Raw genomic sequence first — 23,291 nt, 5'->3', positions numbered from 1 at the left:
AATTGAATAAGATGCAGTTAAGACGTTAAATGGTGTTTAATTGTTGCAGCTGTAGTCTAGTGGTCAGCACTTGGATACGTATAAGGCTTAATTGTGTAATTTCCTTTCCTCCCTATCATTTTTATCCTCTCTCTTCTACCACTACTAATGGAAGTGTGAAAAAGTCTAAGTGAAAATAAATAAAACAGTTTCTCTTGAAACAGTGATGAGAAAAAGCATGGGTGCATGTCAGCGGGACTTGAGGAGACTCACATTTCTTTGCGGAGGCTCCCGATGTTCTGCGTTTCTGAACTCAACTGCTCCTGATACTGAGAGCTCTGCTGCTTCAGGGCCTCGAGCTGGTGAAAGAGATAAAAGATGTATTTAGACAAAACGTGTTGGAGAGAATGTCATACACCCTTTTTTTTTGCATAAAGAAAAACATGCATATTTAAGGACCATTCCTAAAGTTTTTTTAATCATAATTCAAATTCTTTTTACCGCAAAAATATACAATTTTCCTACCTACAATGTCGTTTTTTTTTTTTATAAATATTATTTACATTTACATAGTGTATTTCTACACTGGCAGTATTTATTGTACTTTGTTTACTTGTTTTTAAATGACAGGAAATATCCAGTACTTTTAAAGGAAAAGCAGTGCTGTAATTGTTAAAGGGATAGTGAAAATGAGCCCATGATTTACTCCCACATGTGTCACACTAGGTGTATATGACATTCTTCTTTCAGACGAATGCAATCGGAGTTATATTTTAAAAAATGTCCTGGCTCTTCCAGCTTTATAATGGCAGTGAATGGAATACCGCATTCTGTATTCAACTTACGGAAAAAGCATAACTTGTGTGACGATAGCGTCAGGCGTAAGCATTTTGAACTGCGAGAGGCATTACACTTTATTCGTAAGTTGAATATTGAAGATGGTCCACCGGAAGCTAGATATTTTACTTTATAACGTGCTAAATATGGAACTTTTTGACCCATCATTTCGCTTCAGAAGGCCTTTATTAACCCTCGGAGCCGTATGGATTACTTTTATAATGGATTGATACACTTTTTTGGTCTTCAAATTTTGAGTTGCCATTCACTGCCATTATAAAGCTTAGAAGAGCCAGGACATTTTTTATATAACTCTATTGTATTTGTCTGAAAGAAGAATGTCGTATACACCTATGATGGCTTGAGGGGGAGTAAATCATGGGTAATTTTCATTTTTGGGTGAACTATCACTTTAATTAAAACTATTATAAAATGTTTTTTTTATTTATTTAAAATAAAGCTGAAATAAGATATAAATATTAAGATACATTTTTTTATTTAATTTAATTTGCCTTGAAATAAAAAATAAATAAAAATAATGAACCTTACTTTTATAGCACTTTTCAGGCATTAAATGCAGTTCAAAGTGCTTTACATAAAAATTATTTAAGATGTGTTTCCACCGCGGAAACTTTCCCCAGGAACTAGGGACTTTGGGTTCGTACTTAGTGTGTTTCGAACACAGGAACCGGCGTCTAAATAAGGTTCCGGGTAAAAATGTCCATCTCAAAACGGCCCTGCTCGTGAGGTTGTACTTTTTCAAAGTTCAGGAACTTTCGGGGGTGGGACTTGGGCGCTGAACATGCTGATTGGTTGAGCTCACGCAGCATTTTATTTCAACCTAAACTCCGTTGCGGTGCATGCAGTAAGAGCCGTTTGCTATTCAAATCAACAATGAAGTTTAAAAAAATATGACAGACGGACCGACAACGAGACCACGATGGAAAGTAGACAGCACAAAAAAGTTCCTGGGACAAATTGTTCTATGTAATTTCAGTGGAAACAGGGCTATAGTCAAATATAAACAGCAACATCCCATTCAATAAAAACGTGCACTAAAAATAAATTAAATGCAACACATACAGTAGAAAATACTAAAACATAAGAAAAACAAAGTAAAAGTGACAAAAGGACATAAAATTACTGAAACTTCTACTAAATTTTAAATGAAAACTAAACATAAAAGCTAATTCAAAATATTAATAATAGTATATAAATTATATTAAAATAACATAGTAATTGCCATGAAAATAATGATAATTTTTCCACCATTTTCACATCCAAAAATTGTAAAATAAGACCATATCTCCTCAACAAGACACGCAATTTGAAGTACCAATTATAGTACCAATTCTGTAGCACAAACACTGCAGAACATGTTAGATACCAAAGTTTAAAACTCAAGAGTTAGAAATTGAAACAAATATCTAAACCTCTATAATAATAATAATAATAATAATAATAATAGTGATGCCTTCTTTAGCAAACGCCTCTAAAAGTCATGTGAAGAAAGAAAACTGTCCATGTTCACAACGTATCAAATAAGAGCTTGCTGTTTTTTTTAATTAGAGAAGATAATCACATCTAGGAGTAATACATGTACAACTAATACTTAGTAAAAGCATGTCAGACTGTCAAATCTGATGAAGTCAGATTACTGTTCCCATGAGACCCATAATTCAACCCCATCACACTCACTGTAACTAACTGGTCTGCATCAGACTGAGGCGGTAATTACACTCTTCAGCACAAACGCCTACAACACCGAGTTGGTAATTAATTTCATCTACATGCCAAGAACCAACATCCAACATGTTTTATTATGAATCAGCAGAGATTTGCCTGCGCTGAGTGATTCAGTGTTTACATTGAGAAAGCTAAAGAGAATCTGTGATGATTGAGGAATTACACCGCCATCAGTGAACGTAATGTCATCAAATATCCGTTTCATTCAGGCTCACTTCAAAGCATTCTTCAGCTCAATGTCTGTGGCTTAACATCTCCATTACTCACAGTCACAGAAACAACATGCATATAATATGATTTGCATAGTCACACGTCATTGGATTTTCTTTCCTTTTTATGCATTAAAACATCTCAAAAATTAGAGCCAGAAAATAGCGATGCATATGCATATAGGGATATCTGAAAATGACTTGATATGCCATCATCAATGTCCAACTAATGGCTAACATCCAAAATCCCCCCAAAAATATTTGTAACATCTGATATTTTTCTTATTTCTATTCTGAATCATTGCAATTATTCAGAGAGAGCATTTACTTTCAAGTATCTAAGGATTACTGATTTACTCCTGAAAAAAAAAAAACCTCTAGAAGTCTTTTAACTTATTTTAACTGACACTGGCTGATACATTAATACATGGGGGGGGGGGGGACAACAACAACAAACATTGCTCACATTAAACCTCATCTAAAATGATACATGCTTCAAGTGCAATCAGCCACCAAAACATGCATGCTACTAAAAATAGGAAAACATAAGCCAATATCATCACAAACCAATTCCGATAGTTCAAAAAATCTAATATTGCTGAATGTATCAACCATGGTCACCGATACACAGCATCATGCATCTCCACAAGGGAAGAGCACTACAGAAGAGCGACCTTTACCTGGCAAAGCGAGGTATAAACGCTGCCCGTGTAGTTTTGTTGGAGCGCTGTCACATCCATTCTGCTGTGTCCTGTCTATTTTTTTCAGACAAATGTGCCCTATCAATAATACATGCCCTACAGCCCCCAGCAGCGAGAGAGAGGCGCTCACACGAGCTCCGCTGGCGTTCCAGCACACGCTCATGTTTGCACAGACACACGCTCTGAAAAGCATCACACAGGGCAGCTTCATTATGTAAGGACGACAAGCCCCGCCTCTCTCGACACCCCCCTGCTGTCCCCGCCCCCCACCTTCTGCTGTTCTCCGTCATCAATGCTCATTCATCCTCTATTAGCGCTTTCTACATGACGAGACAATCCACGTTGGTCTCTGACATCAGAGAAATGGAAATCCTTGTGTGAGCAAGAACTCAGACATGTTTTCTATTTAAACATTATTTGATGACTATACATTACCGTTCAAATGTTTGGGGTACAATTTTTTTTAAAGAACTGACCTTTACATTACAAAAAAATTAAAATGTTTTTTCTTTAAACTTAATTCATCAATTATATTATATAATCATATTAGAATGATTTGCGAAGGAACATGTGACTGAAGACTGGAGTTATGATGCTGAAATTCATCTTTACATCACAGGAATAAATACAATTTTAAAATATATTCAAATAAAAAACAGTTCTTTTGAATTCTAATAATATTTCATAATATTACTGTTTTTGCTGCTGCCTTGTTGATCATAAAATATCTCTTTCAAAAACATAAAAAATATCTTCCTGACCCCAAACTTTTGAACAGTGGTGTATTTTTTTTAAAGCTACACTGTGTGATATTTCCCCCCCTCTAGCGGTGTAAAGGTATATGACCATTCAGTGAATAATAGTTTCTGTTCCTCTCAATTCAGATTTCGTTTTAACTCCTACGGTGGCCGATTTAGTCCAAAATTAACACGGCAATCCCCCTCTTCACATTCGACACTGGCCATCGACTGTTAAAAGGCGAAAGGCGAAGCTTGAATTTACGGGTATGTCCCTCTTTGGCTAATGTACTTTCAAGATGGAGGAGCAACATGGCGACTGGCATCCTGTCACGGTTCATGGATTCCCTGTCTCACTCTTGGGTGCGTGTTGAATGTAGGTGAGGGCGGAGCCTGGGATTGGCTCATCACGCACCTGTGGCTGATCACCTGCACCAGCTGCAACTCATCACCTTCACCCTATTTAGTCTCTCTGTTTCTCTCTTGTCTTTGTCAGAGCGTTGTTGGATGTTTCCCCTTGTGTCTCCGTGTTGGTTGTCGTTTCCCCCTTCCGTGAAACGCTGGATCCCTTCCCGGATTACCTGTACCGACCTCCCGAGTCACAGCTGCTCACAGCCTGCCCGTGTCACCAACAGAGCCTCTCTCACTGCTCTGTCTTATCCGGACTTCTTCACTGTTCTGAGTTTTGACTTCTGTGACACTGTCCGTCAAATAAACTGAATTACTTGCTTTTGAATCCTGCCTCTGTGAATCCGTTACAGAACGCTCTGACCAACCATGGATTCAGCGAGTATCAACGCCCTACTGACCAGCAGCAACGAGAGACTGGACCAGCAGGAGGCGAACTTAACTGCCACAGGACAGGCAGTACACACCTTGGTGGCACGGGTGGCCGAGCTGACCCAACAGATGCAACAACTCGTCGGTCCCACTGTGCCCGACCCACCGCCGATTCCCCACACACCATCTGCATCGCGGCAACCGGAACCACGTCTGCCTACCCCCGAGAATTATGCCGGTGAGAGCAATTATTGCAGAGCCTTCCTTACCAAGTGTTCCTTGTTTTTCGCTCTTCAACCGCAGACTTTCAACACAGAGAGATCCAAGGTGGCATTCGTCCTCACCCTGCTCTCCGGACGAGCCGCACTTTGGGGAACGGCGGTGTGGGAGAACCAACATCCTTGCTGCTCCTCGTTCCAGACGTTGGCGGCAGAGATGAGAAGGGTGTTTGACCGAGCGGTGACCGGAAGAGAAGCGGCACGTCAACTCGCAGAACTCCGCCAAGGTAACCGCTCGGTCTCGGACTATTCCATCGAGTTCCGCACCCTGGCCGCCGAGTGCAAGTGGAACGAGGAGGCACAGTGGGACATGTTCCTGCATGGGCTGGCTGACCGCATCCAGAAGGAGATATTCGCCATCGACCTTCCGGAGAAGATTGACGGTCTCATTGATCTTGCTTTGAGGGTGGACGCTCGTCTGAGTCGGCTGAGGTCCAGGATGGAGCCTCAGCATGGGAGTGTCGAATGCCCTCAGGCCAGCGCTACGGATGCGGTCAGCTACACCTTCAACCCGGAGCCCATGCAGGTGGGTCGAGCTCGGCTCTCCCGGGAGGAGAAGGCGAGACGGAGATCCCGTGGTCTTTGCCTGTACTGCGGCGGGAACGGACACCTGCTAGACTCCTGCCCGGTAAAAGACCACGCCCGGCGGTAAAAGGAAGGCTACTGTCGGGCGGGATCTCCGTGGAAAAGACCTCATCCTCCACTCTCCTCCCGGTGAGATTGCTGTGGGCAGCTCAGGATTATTCCAGCCTCGCCCTCCTCGACTCGGGAGCGGAAGGTAACTTCATTGACTCTGCCCTTGCTCACAAACTTAACATACCCACCATTGCACTCAAGAACACCATCTCTGTCAACGCACTCAACGGACAAGTTCTCCCTGACATTTCATTCACCACTGAACCACTTACACTGATCACTTCCGGCAACCACACCGAACGCATTTCATTTTTCATCCTGGACTCCCCTTCGGCTCCCGTTGTCCTCGGTCACCCTTGGCTGGAGTTACACAATCCAAGGGTTGACTGGGGACAAAACTCTGTGTCTGCGTGGAGTGATAAATGTTATGAGTCTTGTTTGGTGTCTGCTTGTTCGTCTGTTTCTCGTTCTGTTTTTCAGAGTGAGACGGTGAATCTGTCTAACGTGCCTCCGGAGTACCTCGACCTGAAGGAAGTGTTCAGTAAGTCCCGAGCTGCTTCTCTCCCTCCGCATCGTCCCTATGACTGTGCTATAGATTTACTCCCAGGTAAGTCTCCGCCTAAGGGCAAACTATACTCTCTTTCTATTCCAGAGAGGGAGGCCATGGAGAAATATATTTCTGATTCTCTAGCCTCCAAATTCATCCGCCCTTCCTCTTCTCCAGCGGGGGCGGGGTTCTTCTTCGTGGGGAAGAAGGATGGTTCTCTGCGACCTTGCATTGATTACCGAGGGCTGAATAACATCACGGTAAAGAATACCTATCCTTTGCCGTTGATGTCTTCAGCTTTCGAGAGGTTACAGGGAGCATCCGTCTTCACGAAGTTGGACTTACGTAACGCTTATCATTTGGTTCGCATCAGGGAGGGGGATGAATGGAAAACCGCATTTAACACCCCCAGGGGGCATTTTGAATACTTGGTCATGCCTTTCGGCCTTTCCAACTCCCCAGCGGTTTTCCAGGCACTCGTCAATGATGTGTTGAGAGACATGGTCGACCAATTCATATATGTCTACCTGGATGACATTTTGATTTTTTCTTCGTCTCTCCAGGAACATGTTCGACACGTCAGACGAGTGCTTCAGAGGTTGCTAGAGAATGGGCTTTTTGTCAAGGCGGAGAAATGCGCTTTTCATGCACAGTCTGTTCCTTTTTTAGGGTACATCGTGTCATCGGAGGGAATGTGCATGGATCCCGACAAGGTTAAGGCTGTGATGGATTGGCCAAGTCCAGATTCCCGTAAGGCCCTACAGAGGTTTCTGGGGTTCGCCAATTTCTATCGGCGTTTTATTCGCAATTTCAGCCAACTAGCCGCACCTCTGACTGCCTTGACCTCTCCCCGAACGACGTTCAGGTGGTCCGATACAGCCGAGGCTGTATTCGCCAAACTCAAAAGCCGCTTTGTTTCGGCTCCCATCTTAGTCGCCCCTGATTCCACACGTCAGTTCGTGGTAGAGGTCGACGCGTCAGAGGTGGGGGTAGGAGCGGTTCTTTCACAGCGCTCTCCCTCAGATGACAAGATGCACCCGTGCGCGTTTTTCTCCCATCGTCTTTCTCCTGCCGAACGCAATTATGACATTGGTAACAGAGAGTTGTTGGCCGTCAAGTTAGCGTTGGAGGAGTGGCGTCATTGGCTTGAAGGGTCGGGGGTACCTTTTATTGTATGGACGGATCATAAGAACCTTGAATATATTAGATCTGCTAAAAGACTCAACTCCAGGCAGGCTCGGTGGGCACTTTTTTTCGGACGTTTTGACTTTGTTCTCTCGTACCGCCCCGGGTCTAAAAACATCAAACCCGACTCTTTATCTCGTATTTTTGATGCTTCCGAACGCCCGGTTACTCCCGAGTGTATTTTGCCAGAGAAGATAGTTATCTCTACACTCACATGGGAGATCGAATCGAAGGTCAAAGTGGCCTTAGAAGGGGTAACGCCCCCGCCCGGCGGCCCACCGAGTTGTTTATTCGTTCCGGAGGGGTTAAGATCCGAGGTCCTCAAATGGGGTCACTGCTCCAACATTGCCTGTCATCCAGGGGTAAACCGCACTTGCAGTTTAATAAAGCAACGATTTTGGTGGCCACTTATGGCTCGCGACATTCGCAGTTTCGTTTTGGCTTGCTCGGTCTGTGCGGTTGGTAAGACATCTAACCAACCTCCCCAGGGGTTACTTCAGCCGCTGTCTGTTCCTTCGAGACCCTGGTCCCACATCGCTCTAGATTTTGTTACCGCCCTCCCGCCCTCCCAGGGCAAGACGGTCGTTTTGACCGTCGTGGACCGATTCTCGAAGGCAGCACATTTCATTCCCTTGCCCAAATTACCCTCAGCCAAGGAGACAGCGGTATCTGTAGTAGATCACGTCTTTCGGTTACATGGCCTCCCGATGGACGTGGTCTCCGACAGAGGTTCCCAATTTGTGTCCAAATTTTGGCAGGAGTTTTGTAAATTACTAGGAGCCACGGTTAGTCTGTCTTCGGGTTATCACCCCCAAAGCAACGGTCAGACCGAGAGAGCCAATCAGGATCTGGAGAGAGTGTTGCGATGTTTGGTATCCAAGAATCCTTCATCCTGGAGCCAGCAACTCTCTATGGTTGAGTACGCTCATAACTCGTTACCAGTGTCATCTACGGGCCTTTCGCCATTTGAGTGTAGTGTAGGTTACCAGCCACCTATTTTTCCTAGTCTGGATTCCGAGGTCGCGGTCCCCTCTGTTCACGCCTTTATCCAGAGGTGTCATCGCACATGGACCAGAGCCCGTGAGACTCTGCTCCAGGTGGGAGCGCGCACCAAGGCTAAAGCTGATCGCCACCGGTCTAAGCCTCCCGTTTACGTCGTCGGTCAAAAAGTGTGGCTTTCTACCAAGAACATTCCTCTCCGCTCCGTATCTAATAAACTTGCTCCCAAATTTATCGGCCCGTTCACTGTCACCAAGATCATTAGTCCGGTGACAGTCCGCCTCAAACTCCCTCCGGCGTACAGGAGGATTCATCCCGCCTTCCATGTATCCAAAATCAAACCTGTTTTTCACTCCCACCTTAATCCGCCAGTCCCGGTTCCCCCACCGCCGCGACTCGTAGATGGGGAACCAACTTATTCGGTTAATCGCATTCTGGATTCTAGACGGAGGGGACGAGGTTTCCAGTACTTGGTGGACTGGGAAGGTTACGGTCCGGAGGAGAGAAGTTGGGTTCCTGCTAGGGACATTCTGGATCACTCCCTTATTGATGATTACAATCAACAGGTAAGGTCGGCTGGGAGCGTCAGGGGACGCTCCTAGGGGGAGGGGTACTGTCACGGTTCATGGATTCCCTGTCTCACTCTTGGGTGCGTGTTGAATGTAGGTGAGGGCGGAGCCTGGGATTGGCTCATCACGCACCTGTGGCTGATCACCTGCACCAGCTGCAACTCATCACCTTCACCCTATTTAGTCTCTCTGTTTCTCTCTTGTCTTTGTCAGAGCGTTGTTGGATGTTTCCCCTTGTGTCTCCGTGTTGGTTGTCGTTTCCCCCTTCCGTGAAACGCTGGATCCCTTCCCGGATTACCTGTACCGACCTCCCGAGTCACAGCTGCTCACAGCCTGCCCGTGTCGCCAACAGAGCCTCTCTCACTGCTCTGTCTTATCCGGACTTCTTCACTGTTCTGAGTTTTGACTTCTGTGACACTGTCCGTCAAATAAACTGAATTACTTGCTTTTGAATCCTGCCTCTGTGAATCCGTTACACATCCGAACCCCTCACCCATATGTATTTTCAATGGCATATTATAAACTTACGAGAATACTTTATTACTTGAAGTAAATATGCATTAATGAGCACATATATTTTGTGTTTTTAACAAGTGTTAACAAGTGTTTTTAGCTAAGAATAAACTAAAAAAGTTTCACAGTGTAGCTTTAAATCTTCAGCACAGGCTGTGCGAGAGACTTGAGTCTTCCTTGAATGACACAAAATAGAAGGAAATTCAGGCTAACCTAAATTAACTCTGCTTTTTTAAACCTTGAGGGGACAAAAGTCCAAAATGAGGTCACAATCAGGTTGTCTTTTTCCAATAGAGAAACCAAAAATAAATTTAAAGGGACAGTTCAACCAAAATGTTTTACTGTAATAAGGTACTCATGTTATTTCAAACTTACAGTAATATAACAGCATTGATTATATAAAAGCAGTTCATAGTGACAGAAAATGTGTTAATATTACGTGCTTAATAAAGTCTTCTGAAGTCATTTGAGGAATAGAGAACATTTAAAAGGACAGTTCACCTAAAAAAAATCTGTTACCGTTTATATTATGTTCCATTATGTAAGACTTGCTCATTTTTGGAACAGAAATGAAGATATTTTTGGTGAAATCTGAAATATTTAGGTCTCCCCATTGACAGCTACACTATTTCCATTTTCAAAAAGTTCCTAAATAGATCATAAAACGAATCCATATGAGTAGAGCGGTTTAGTAAATTTTGGCTCGATCGCTTTATATGATGAACAGATTGAATTTAGAAAGTTCAAACTTGTTTGCTTGACGCGCAAGCGACCAATGAGGTTCATTCTCGTGTTACGCATTATGTCTGAGCTTCAGCAAGAACAATGAGGTTCATTCTTGTGTTATTTTTATTTTATTTTATTTGATGATCTGCTTACCCCCAAGGCATCCAAGATATAGGCGACTTTGTTTCTTCAGTAAAACACAAATGAGGATTTTGCATTAAACAACTGATGCATTATACACATGCATTATACAACTGACAGACTGCAACGGTTGGAGTAAAAAATCTGCATGTGTGTTCTACTGAAGAAACAAACACACATACATCTTGGATGTCCTGGGGGTAAGCAGATAAACATCACATTTTCATTTTTGGGTGAACTATAGCTTTATGGTATGGCTTCAAATGATTTGGAAAATAGTGCAAAAAGATGCTTGCATATTTTCCAAAAGTAATTTTGTGCTGAAAAAGTCAGTCATATGGGTGTAGAACAATATTAAGGTGATTAAATAATAACAGCCTTGTCAAACTTAAAATCTGTAAGAATTTACCAAAACGAGCACTGATCTCTCTCTATGGATAATTGGTAATATTACTGAATGTTAGTTGTCTGTTAAACCTAGCACTAACCAAATGTCTGGTTTGAAAGGCCACGGGGAACAATAAACCAAAAATACCCTTATAGCATTTTTTTATATGCATGCAAATGCTTAACCGATTATGCTTGGCATGGGTTTATCCACACAATGTCTTCAAATCAAGAACGTCTTTATTGTTCCTAATAAATAAAGTTTAAAAGGTTTAATATCCACAAACTGAACAAACAACATCCTCTGAACCACTGCAGGTGAGTCTGCAATACAGAGGCTGAATCAAGCAAGATCACTCGAGGCTCAGTGACATAAGAAGCCCTGTGACTCTTTCAGGCAGTCTCACCGTATGTGGAAAGCACAACCGCAGGAAGAAAGCGTCCTCTGATAAGTGCCAGCCGTCGGGCTGATTATGTAAGGCCATGTATGAGCGCACAGAACACGCTTTACATGCAGCCTGCAGGCGGTCAGATGTAGAGGACTCATGCATGAACTATCACTGTGTCTGAACCATTTTGTTTGTAACAGGACATTTACACAGAGAAAAATCTCTGCTCACCTCTTAAATAAACCACGTTTATCGGACTACAAATGTGGAATATGTATTCTCAGCATTTTTACTATTATTACTGGGGTCTGTTAAGAAAAAAAAGAAAAAAAGAAAAAAAATTCACAATCACTGCTGGTTAGTGATTTGAAAAAGAAAAACAACAACACTAAGTAACATACCTTATTCACAGTAACACCATGTCTGATTTTTTATTTTTTTTGAAAGCGAGACTGTGATAGACATACATCTCTTCAGTGGGTTATACTGTTCATACAATTTTGATCGTTTTGCTGACGAAACACTACAAAAATAACTTTCCAAGAAATTTCAGTAGACAAAAAAACTCTAGACAAAATTTAAAAAGTGATTTAGGAGCTTTATACAGCAACTGAAAACATGGTAAGTTGCCTTACTTTCATACCTGTCATGGTGCTGCTCTGAATATGGTCTATAAACGCCATCCGACAGCAGTGCTACTGTACAAATAACTCAAGTCATATGGACTGGCAAGGAGATCCAGTGAGCAACCACCTAGCAACCACCCAGAGCACCCTAGCAACCACGCCACACGGAGGCGACTTTTGAACAGGTTAAAATCATCAAAAAAGTCACACCCTTCCAGGTCCTTTTCAAAAACAGATATGAAGTGAGAGTATCCAGGACACTGTTTATCTTTATGATATGAAGAGTAAAGCATACTTACTTCCTCCTGCAACTCCTTATTCTTGTGCATCATCTGCGCCAGCTTTTCATCAGACTGTGTGTGAAAAAACCTCTGATTAGACATGTACTACACTTTTTGACCAATATGCTCACATATTCACTAGTTTGGGGTCGGTAAGAAGTTTTAATGTTTTTGAATAAAGTCTCTTATTAAAAGTAAATAAAATTAATTTAAATAAAAAAGTAATACTGTGAAATATTACAGTTTAAATAACTTTTTATTTTAAAGTTTTAAATTCCTGTGATTCAAAGCTGAATTTTCAGCATCATTACTCCAGTCTTCAGTGTCACATGATCCTTCAGAAAGCATTCTAATATGATGATTTGCTGCTCAAGAAACATATTATCAACGTTGAAAACTGCTTAATAATGGTGAAAACTGTTATCCAAGGATAATGGTGACAACAAATGTAAAAAAAAAAAAGGCATTTTCTCCTTTCAAATATTTTTGAATTTATAATATATTTTCAGTAAATTTTGATTAAATATTATGTAAAATATGTTCATTTAATTTCAGCAAATTTGTGCATATGTTATACTTACACTACCATTAAACATTTTTGGGGTCATTCATTGTTTTTAATTAATACTTTTATTCAGCAAGGATGCATTAAATTGATCATAAGCAACATAAGAGAGGAGCATAAGAGATTTTCAAAAACATAATTTAAAATAATAGAAACACTTTTTACCACTAAAAAAAAAAGTAATAATTAAGATTATTTATTATTAATAATAATTAATTAAGATTTTTAATTATGTTTTTGAAAGTCTCATGTTCCTGATTCCATTACCTCAGTCTTCTGTGTCACATGACCCTTCAGAAATCATTCTGCTTTACAAATAACATAACCCCAGTGTATTGACCAGTAGTGTATAAAACAGCAGGAGCTACTGGCCGAATGTTTTACAGTGGTAAATGTCAGTCACCTGGGTTTGGTTCTTGTGGGCTTTCAGTTCCGCCACCTGCCGTTCCAGCTCAATGCTCCTCTCTGTGATTCTGCTCAACTCTCCTTCTGTTTGGCCTAACTTCTCCTTCAGCTCCTTCATCTGAAACTCTCTCTCTTCTCCCTTCACCCGTTCCTGCTGCTGCCAGGCGGCCACATCCCTCTGCAGGTCCTCCTTCTCCCTGGACTCTTGATCCAGCTTCTCTCTCTCCATTTTCATGTTCCTTTCCATTTCTGCCACCACACAGAAGTGGAGGAGGTCATACAAGAGCTCATACAGCAGTATCTGTGCTAATATGATCATTTTCTTGCAAACTTTCACACAAATTGGATTGTGGAGCAAGTAAAAAGTGTGCCGTTGTGAGTTATGGCTCTGCTGGGAATGGCTGGTTTATCTCATGAAAATGCAAAAATGACTGTTCACATTGGCACAGGCTCAGGGATGCAAATATATAAAGGATCAGATGCTTAAAGATAGTTAAAGAGCATGTAAGTGCTTTTGATGATTCATGTTTTACTTACCTTGCATTGCTTGTGTTGCTTTATTATTGTCATCTGCTGCTGTGTCAAGCTTCTTTGTCTAAAATCAAACAGACCAAACAATAATGGGTGCAGTGCAACATGCTGGACAAAAACAAATGTTCACCATGGTTTGATCGATGTGCATTTTTAAAATTTGCTTAAGTTATTATGCAGACAAGGTAAACTACATACATACATACATCAAAGTTGATGTTTTAGAACCAGGAAAAATGGGCAAGCGTAAGGATTTGAGAGAGTTTGTAATAGCTATAAGGTCTGCAGTGGTCAGTCTCTATCAAAAGTGCTCCAAGGAAGGAACAGTGGTGAACCGGCGACAGGGTCATGGGTGGCCAAGGCTCATTGATGCACATGGGGCTGGTTCATGTGGTCCGATCAAACAGACGAGCTACTGTAACTCTGTAATTGCTCAAGAAGTTAATGCTGGTTCTGATAGAAATATGTCAATACACACAGTGCATGGCAGTTTGTTGCGTATAGGGCTGCATAGCTGCAGACCAGTCAGGGTGGCTGTGGCTGTGGCTCTTTCAGCAGGATAATGCTCCTGACACAAAGCAAAAATGGTTCAGGAATGGTTTGAGGTGCACAACAAGCTTGAGGTGTTGACTCAGCCTCCAAATTCCCTAGATCTCAATCCAGTCGAGCATCTGTGGGATGTGCTGAACAAACAAGTCTGATCCATGGAGGCCCCACCTCGCAAATTACAGGATTTAAATAATCTGCTGCTAACTTTTTGGACCAACACAATATTAGGATATACAGCTCTGAAAAAAATTAAGAGACCACCGCAATTTTTTCTTAAATCAGCATCTCTACAAGTATGGAAGCCATTCCATTACAATGTCTGTTGAATTCCAACACAGGCACACCTGTAAGGCACACCGAATGAGGTGCAGATTAGGTGATCACCTGAACCAAATCTTATTTAATAAATAAAATTATAAAAAAACACTTCTGTGTTCATCACTATCCTCTTGCAGTAGGACCAGCTGAATGGCAAAAACAGCGCTAGTAGTACCTCAAAAGTAATTGGAGCTTGTAACTATTGACCATGCCAAAAAAGTTGAAAAGGAAAGTTTTGAGTGAGGAAAAGAAGGGTTCAATTCTGGCTTTACTGGAAGAGGAATACAGTGAGCATCGGGTTGCTTCCATCCTTAAAATTTCAAAGATGGCGGTTCATAAGAACAAGGTCAAGCAGCAGACATTGGGGACAACAAAGCTAAAGACTGGCAGAGGACGAAAATGACACTCCACTGACCAGAATGACCGCCAACTCATTCGAATGTCACTCAACAACCATAGGATGACATCAAGTGACCTATAAAAAGAATGGCAGAAGGCAGCTGGGGTGAAGTGCGCGGCAAAGACGGTTCGAAACTAAACGACGGTTACTATGAAAAGTAGTGCAAAGATAGAAGAAAGCCCTTCATCAATGAGAAGCAAAGAAGAGCCAGGCTGAGGTTTGCAAGCGACCATAAGGATTGGACTGTAGAGGACTGGAGTATGGTCATCTTCTCTGATGAGTCCAGTTTTCAGCTTTGTCCAACACCTCGTCTAATGGTTAGAAGGACGCCTGGAGAGGCCTACAAGCCACAGTGTCTCGCACCCACTGTGAAATTTGGGGGTGCTTCAGCAAGGCTGGAATCGGGCAGATTTGTCTTTGTGAAGGACACATGAATCAAACCACATAAATGGTTGTCCTGGAAGAAAACTTGCTTCCTTCTGCTCTGACATTGTTCCCCAACTCTGAGGACTGTTTTTTCCCGCAGGACAATGCTCCATGCCACACAGCCAGTTCAATCAAAGTGTGGATGGAGGACCACCAGATCAAGACCCTGTCATGGCCAGCCCAATCTCCAGACCTGAACCCCATTGAAAACCTCTGGAATGTGCTCAAGAGGAAGATGGATGGTCACAAGCCATCAGACAAATCCGAGCTGGGTGAATTTTTGCACCAGAAGTGGCATAAAGTTACCCAACATCAATGTGCTGTCCATGGCCTCTCAAGACTTCATGACTGAATAGAACAAATACCAAGTACAATGATTTGGAAATTATATTTAACTTTAGACAAATGTATGCATCCCCAGGCACATCTAAATAATTTAATAATATAAAGGCACTTATTAGATCGCCATATGGGCTGGTGGGAGGCATATGCACAACACAAGAAACAGAAACTTTTAAAAATAAGTGCGTCATATTGCTGTAATTATTATGTGAAATAATAAAGCAGGGTTTTTTCAGGTTAGTAAATAAGCAGTCTCAATGTTACCAGATCCTGCAGCTGCTGCTGGAGGGACGTTTTCTCCTGTTCAGAGGAGGCGAGTTTCTGCTGGAATAGAAGCACCTCCTTCTGTTGGTTCTCCAACTCAAAGTTCAGCTCCTTGATCTATAAGAATGCACAAACACAGTGATCTCATGATGTAAATGTCTTTTGGTGTACAAGCAAATGTTATAATGCATATTATTTAGGTCGATTTAAAGAGGGGGAAGAACAGACCTTTTTGTCTTGTAATGGGGGTGAGGCTGATCCCGAGGTCTCGGCCCGTAGAGTTCTCAGCTGAAGCTGCAGCTCGGACACCTCCTTTTCCAGCTCCATGATCCTGGAGCGCTCTGACACCGTGGCGACCTACAGCAGGAGACGAGACTTAATCAACTGTTAAATGTGACCAAACCGGGTGTCTATTAATGCATTAAGCATAAACTAGATATGAAACATCTACATTCAAATTCTAATCATTTTGAATTTACAATATTCTACTATGGTATAGATAAGTTTAAGTTTAGTAAGATTTTCAGAAAGGATGCAATAAATTATTTGCATGTTAAAAAAAAAAACATTTATAATGTTACAAAAGATTTCTATTTCAAATAAAATATTATTATAGTTACCACAAAAATATTAAGAAGCACAGCTGTTTTCAATATATCAATCCTTTACATCACAGGAATTAATTACATGCATAATCATATAAATCTAATCATATTTCACAACATTAATGTTTTTTTTACTGTATTTTGATCAAACAAATGCAGCTTCAGTAAGCATAAGCATTTTCTTAAAATTAAAACACTTCTGAAAAGCCGCTAAATTTTGATAATTAGTGTAAACCTATAAAGACACTTAAATTATATATATATATATTCCCACATTACAGTAGGCTACTGATAATTATGGTGAAACTGTGCTTAAATGACATGGAAAAAAAGTCCTTTATATAAAATTATTTATTTTCTTCTTTTGACTTTGGGATGAAAAATGACTTCCAGAGATGCACCCAGTGGTGCTTACAAAAAAGAGACCTACCTCAATCCATCATGGAATAAAAAAGAATCACTTTCCCAAAATAAGCAAAATCTCTTCCGTGCATTGGGATTTGACTTTCACCCCCAAGAGAAATCTCTCTCCCCCTCCCATCTGACAAATTCATTTACCCTAGTATCCTCTAACTCCCTCTGGAGTTTATCTGCTTTGGTCTTTTCAAAGAGAAGACTCTGTTCGAGCTCCTTAATGTGGGCATGCTCCAGTTTGGTCTGCGTCTGTTAGTAGACAGAAGAGGAAAAGAGAGAGACAACACCAACGGCGTGGTCACGTGCCAGCCAAAAGCCAAGTACGAAGAGCTTCATGCAGATCTTGACATCATCCTCCTCTATGAATGAGGACAAAGACAGCAGTGACATACACAGAGCGGCGTGAAGATGGAGGAACGCATAAAAACAAAAAAAACAACAAAAAAAAAACACAAAGACATGAAACAACTGTGACTGGCTCAAAGAGCAGGCCGGTGAAAGAGAGATGGAGGGTGTCAATAATAAAAGAATGAATGAAGGAATGAACATTTGAAAGAGATCAAAGATGAAAAGTGAAGAATGCAGGGATGAAAGTGAATGAATGAACAAATAAAGAGAATAAGGTGAATAAAGCATCAAAGAGTCAATGTTATAACAGCTACAAAGTGTTTTTTGTTTTGTTTTGTTTTGTTTGATATTATTTGAAGAAACTTCTCCAATGTGATTTCTGAACTTATGAATGAATGATCCTCATTTAATAACATGATTTGATCTTGATCTATCTATCTATCTATCTATCTATCTATCTATCTATCTATCTATCTATCTATCTATCTATCTATCTATCTATCTATCTATCTATCTATCTATCTATCTATCTATCTATCTATCTATCGTTCTTTCATCCTATCTATCTATCTATCTATCTATCTATCTATCTATCTATCTATCTATCTATCTATCTATCTATCTATCTATCTATCTCAATATTTATTTTTTAAATTAAGTATACATTTTTTAATTAATTTTTTTTTTTATAAATTTATTTTTTAAGTTAAGTATAAATGATACCGATTATTTCTGCATTAACACAGACTGATCTGTGACAGGTGACTGCGCTGGTCTGCCCATATTCAGTTTCTCTCGATGTAAACGTATGTGATAGGGTCATTTTACCTCTAGGTCACCTTTGGTAATGCAAGCTTCCTCTACACGGAACTGCAGGTCCTCCACTTTTCTGTGGGATAAAAAAATTAAAAAACACTTTAAAACCTCAAATGTTTATTAACACATTCACATGAAATTGCATGCAATAAACAAGCAATATGTACAGTATTTTTCAAAATCAGGATTACCTTTTTTCCTCTTCCAGTTGATTCATCAGCTCCACTTTATCTCTGTCTGCAGTCTCCACAAGTCTCCGCAACTGGTCCAACTTGGCTTCCATCTCGACAGCGTACTTTAAAAAAACACATGCAAAGTTTTAAGATTCAAAACACCATGTAACACAAGTCTTATCCATCATCACAAAATTACTGACCTGTTCCTGGCCCTGTCTGAGCAGTGCCAGCTCTTGCTGCACCTCTCCAGCATGGCTTGTGGCTCGTGCCACTTCCGTCCTCTCCAGGTCCCGCTCAGCCAGGAGCTGCTCGATGTGCTGCTGCTTCTCCTTCAGGGCCTCCTGCAGGGCTGTGGTGCCTGAGATCTTCCGTGCATACCGTGCAGACGTCTCTGTGAGCTGAAAGATTATCGACAGATCTTATTTCAAATAACACATGGAGAAGAACATATACTTGTAAGCGAAAGGAGCAGTACTATACCAGGCCTGCTCGGCTGGGTTTGCCTCCTATTGAGGAGGTGACAGAGCTGAGGGAGCTGACAGAAGATGCGCTGGGGCTGTTCTTCAGGGTCGACCTGCGCCTGGAGGATTTGGATTTGGCAGGAGTGGTGGACGGGAACCCGATGCGTGTGACTTTGTGTGTAGGAGCGAATAGTCCATACTTTGGGAGGCACTGAAAATACCTAAGAGAGCATAAAAATACATAAAACCTCCCTAATCAAGATGTGCCGAGCTGATAGACTCCTATCCAAACAGACTGAGTGCTGTAATAAAATCAAAGATGCTTCAGGGTGTGCACACTTATGCAGTTAGTTATTCCAAGGTTTTTATCTTTGAAAACTGTCACTTTGGTTTTCAGTGGTACTGCATAGTAATTTTTACATTAAATGTGCAAAAACTTTTACATCACAGAAAACTGCTGTTTTATCAGGGGTGTGTAGACTTTTTATATGCACTGCACTTACAGTACACTTCTCATAAAGACACCGTTAATAACCTATTTTAAACAACAACAAAAATGTCCATTGGGAACTGAACATGAAAAGTGAAGCTATATGACATATAGGGCCAGATTTACTAAACAGCTAATTAGTGTGAGAACGCAATTCCAAAAAAGCACAGATGGGAGTGGAAAGTTTTGTGCATGATCTACTGACGACACACAAATTAACGAACACAGACACAGCCAGATTATTTCCATAATGACTAATGCAATCTACCAGTTAGCATCTGGTTTAAGACATGCTTTTTTGGGCAGTAATTAATGGCACAAATACCAGTAAATTGACAACCGCAAACCTTATTAAATCACCTTGCATGATTCATTTAAATACTCTACTCTCATAAATTTTGCGTCTGAGAGGGAAACTCCTACAAATGCATATGGCAATAAGATCAGCCGCAAAAATAACTGTGCCCACGCCTTTTCAGCGCTATTCTTTAGTAATCTGACAGTTTTAACACTAAAAGAGGCTTTGCGCTGGTGCAAGCTGTTAGTAAATCTGGCCCATAGTTGAAAAAAAAGGCCCAGTAATCTCAAATAACTCTTCTATGGCTTCTCAAGCATGTCTCAAAAATGTGCTCAGATTAAGCAAGATAAGCAAGTAAAGATCTAGTTTTAATAAATGTGTTTTTAAACAGAACATCTTGTTCCCACCGGTTGATCTTGTGTAATTTTGACAAATTGTGGCCTTACCTTGCACCAGCCACTGCCCCATCATTCTTCCCAAGAGGCTCATCCAGCTCAACGCCACACCATTCACCTTTCGCAAAGTCAGTTTCGCCCAGGAAACGCACAACACCTGCTTTGGTTCCTCCAACCTAAGGAATGCAACCAAAACATTTCCTCAAACTTCCCTCAAGGAGCCACTAAAGTGTGAAGACAGACCAGAGATGGGCCTTACCAGTACACGATCACCCAACTTCATTTCCCGCTGTAACTTCTTGGCCGAATCCGTCTCAGACAGATTGGATGCAGACTCGCTGGCGGCCCTGGTTAGGTTTGATGAGGTCTTAGTGGTTGCACTATTGGTTTGAGTGACAGGAGCAGGATCTTTGGCAGGGGTGGGGGACGTCTTGTTGCCGTGAGTCTGTGTGCCATTGGCCTCACGCTCTGCCACGGGAGTACGAGAGAGTTTGGAGGGTCGAGTAAATATGCCTCGCAAGTCCACGCACTGGAAGTAGCGCACTCCAGCCACAGATCCATCGTTCTTCCCGATGGGCTCATCTAGAACTATTCCTGCCCACTGGCCCGGAGCAAACTGGGTCCCTCCGATAAACTGCACACAGCCTGGTTTATTTCCGTTGACCCAAACACGCTCGCCAACAGAGAAATCTGACGGCCCATCTTGGCCGGTATTGGAGGTCGGAGATGTTATAGCCTTGGCGCCAGCTGCAAAAAAAAAAGTCACGTCAATCTTGAATCAGTGCATTTAATATGTAACCCAAAGGTTACTCACCTGAGGTGGGTGAGGTTTTGGTTGGCGCCGCAGCTGGTTTACCAATCTTGGTGGGTGGTTTGAGACCACTTGGCTTCCCCGTACTCATTTTCCCTGCTTTATGCACGCAAATGTGCTATTCCTGCAGGGCCTGGAAAACCATCAACCCTCCCTGACCAGATAGGATTCCCTGACAGAAGAAATGTTAATATAAGTTAAGAATGCAATTTTATTTGTCTTTGTTGTGTGACAATAACCCCCTAAAAACATTCGCTTCATTCAAAAGACAGCTAAAAACTCATCTCTTCCACTTAATCATCATAAAAAAATAAAAAACCTCTTCGTCCTCTATTTCTCTTTTCTTCTTCCCTTTTCTGGTTTTTGCTACTCTGAGTAGTATACAAATCTTGGTATTTAGGGCACGTTTTGTGTTTTCTTTGCCTCTTCTTGACGGATCGCTTCCTGTACTCCTGAGTTGTAAGTCGCTTTGGATAAAAGCGTCTGCTAAATGCATAAATGTAAATGTAAAACTCAAAAAGTACCCGTGTCCACCCTAAATTTAAAGTTGTGATGAAACTGAAATGGCAATAAGTGCAACAGATTATCAAAAAAGAATAAGGCAAGAATTTGTTCTATCGATCTTTTTTTTTGTGTGTGGGTGTTGTACTCTTCCATGAGCTTGCAGGGGCAGGGTTTAAGCAGACTAAATGTTCGGACCTACATACGTCACCAGAAAGAAAATTTAAATTATTATTTAATATATATATATATATATACACACACACATTGGTAAATTAGTAGTTTTATATTTCTCCATCGTTTTTAATTGGATTATGCTGTTCGTAGTCTAAAGCTGTTATGTATACAGTCTTGTGACTTTGTATTTTCGCCTGATTTTCAAAAACTTTTTTGCTTCAAACCAAACTTGTAGTGTTGTGATTCACCTCATAGCTACCTCATAGCTTCCTGGCTTATAACGAAGACTTAATGAAAAAAAATTACTAAAAATACTTCCAGAACCGGCACTGCTAAAAAAAAAAAAAGAATAGAAAAGAAAAAAAGGGACAGCCTCTATAGCTAACTTACTTCTGTTTCATGCCAACTTTAATACATGACATGGTAAAAACAAAAAAAACATTATTAATTTAAAAAAAAAAACATGGTATTACCATTGTACTTTATTTGTTAGTGACTGTTGGTTTATATAAAATATATGATTTTATATTGTTAAATGATCAAATAACTAACAACATTACTTAGTGGGGACTGTTGTTGCCATGGTAACCATGGCTATTTGTGTCAGTTAATGACAGCTAATCCTTAGTACAAAATCATTTATATTTACGCTAATCCACAACATGACACACAATAAAACCTAACGGTAAAACAACTCATGATCTTACACACAAAAAAAGAAAAGAGTACTATGGTTCGTTACCATGTCTTTATACACATACCATGGTATTACATCTGTAACAACATACCACCACAACACTTTTTAGTGACAACAATTATATAACAATTTTTTACTCTATCCTTGAATAATACATTAGTGGTTATTTATTTCGTTGAAGGAGGAGTAAAATAAAGTTATCTATACTTTTGCTTCTGGTTATCACCTAATATGAAGACAGCAATATAGATCAAGTTGGATCGTTAATAACAAAATAACGTTACAAGATTTGTCATTGTTTATTATTCTAGCGAGCTAACGACAACTAGCTAAACAAATAACTGTCAAAATAAATGTCAAAAACTATCCATGAATTTCATATTATATTCCTCTAAACAAATATATTAAGGTCTGTTTTTGGTCAGAAATTCAGTATTTGTGTTTCTGCGTGGCTGTGACTTCACATAATAACAAACTGTCTGCTAACCGACATTAGCCAGAAGAGCTAATCCTCTTAATACATCACACATGAGCTCAATACATGAGCCTTAGAGGGAATAAAGTGATCATATTCTCTTACCTGAACCGTTTTAATGTCAAGCATCCCTCCGTGGCAGGGGAAATGAAGGGATTTCTTGTTTGTCTGGATGATCTCACACTAGTGATGATGATGATGGGTGAGGCAATTCAACACAAAGCTGCGCCCAAACACTTCAATTACAGAGACTTTTGACATTGCATCAGTATAAATGTAAATTAACATGTTTATATAGAACAATTAAAATCAGCCGCATCAGATAAAGTGAGGAAAAGTACATTTATGAAACGATGAATGAGGACTTTTGTGGCAGAATAAGTTTAATTATAAAACACTTGTCTTTCAGGCAAATTGTAATGTCGTGCTGGGCAGAAACAGAAAAAATAGTTGACCTATGATAAAAAAAAATTATAGCTATAATTAGAAATAATTTAGGGGGAGGAAATAGTCTTTTTTTAATTATTATTTACAGTGAATGAATGTAGCCAAAATGTGTAA

At 40.8% G+C, this 23,291-nt stretch overlaps 1 protein-coding gene across 4 annotated transcripts in view; it reads right to left on the bottom strand.

The window, feature by feature from the left end:
• clip1b (CAP-GLY domain containing linker protein 1b) overlaps positions 1 to 22,992 on the bottom strand; it is a 35,840-nt gene extending 12,848 nt beyond the window's left edge. For 2 of the 4 annotated variants that reach the window (XR_010901185.1, XM_067432593.1), the window contains exons 1-15: positions 22,836 to 22,992; positions 20,884 to 21,052; positions 20,329 to 20,816; positions 20,121 to 20,245; positions 18,906 to 19,107; positions 18,626 to 18,823; positions 18,441 to 18,544; positions 18,262 to 18,322; positions 17,230 to 17,334; positions 16,295 to 16,423; positions 16,067 to 16,183; positions 13,774 to 13,831; positions 13,235 to 13,485; positions 12,285 to 12,338; positions 253 to 338 (exon numbers count right to left, since the gene is read on the bottom strand). Coding sequence is in view for 3 of the 4 variants with exons in the window: in XM_067432593.1 (XP_067288694.1) it covers positions 253 to 338; positions 12,285 to 12,338; positions 13,235 to 13,485; positions 13,774 to 13,831; positions 16,067 to 16,183; positions 16,295 to 16,423; positions 17,230 to 17,334; positions 18,262 to 18,322; positions 18,441 to 18,544; positions 18,626 to 18,823; positions 18,906 to 19,107; positions 20,121 to 20,245; positions 20,329 to 20,816; positions 20,884 to 20,971 (2,066 nt within the window). In the remaining variant the exon portion in view is untranslated. The remainder of the gene's footprint in view (positions 1 to 252; positions 339 to 12,284; positions 12,339 to 13,234; positions 13,486 to 13,773; positions 13,832 to 16,066; positions 16,184 to 16,294; positions 16,424 to 17,229; positions 17,335 to 18,261; positions 18,323 to 18,440; positions 18,545 to 18,625; positions 18,824 to 18,905; positions 19,108 to 20,120; positions 20,246 to 20,328; positions 20,817 to 20,883; positions 21,053 to 22,835) is intronic. The other 2 variants (XM_067432594.1, XM_067432595.1) reach the window with 2 other exon arrangements.
• Between the last annotated feature and the right edge of the window lie 299 nt (positions 22,993 to 23,291).

This window comes from Pseudorasbora parva, chromosome 23, assembly GCF_024679245.1.
Source record: "Pseudorasbora parva isolate DD20220531a chromosome 23, ASM2467924v1, whole genome shotgun sequence".
Taxonomy (NCBI): domain Eukaryota; kingdom Metazoa; phylum Chordata; class Actinopteri; order Cypriniformes; family Gobionidae; genus Pseudorasbora; species Pseudorasbora parva.
This window is presented reverse-complemented; position numbering and strand designations above follow the sequence as displayed.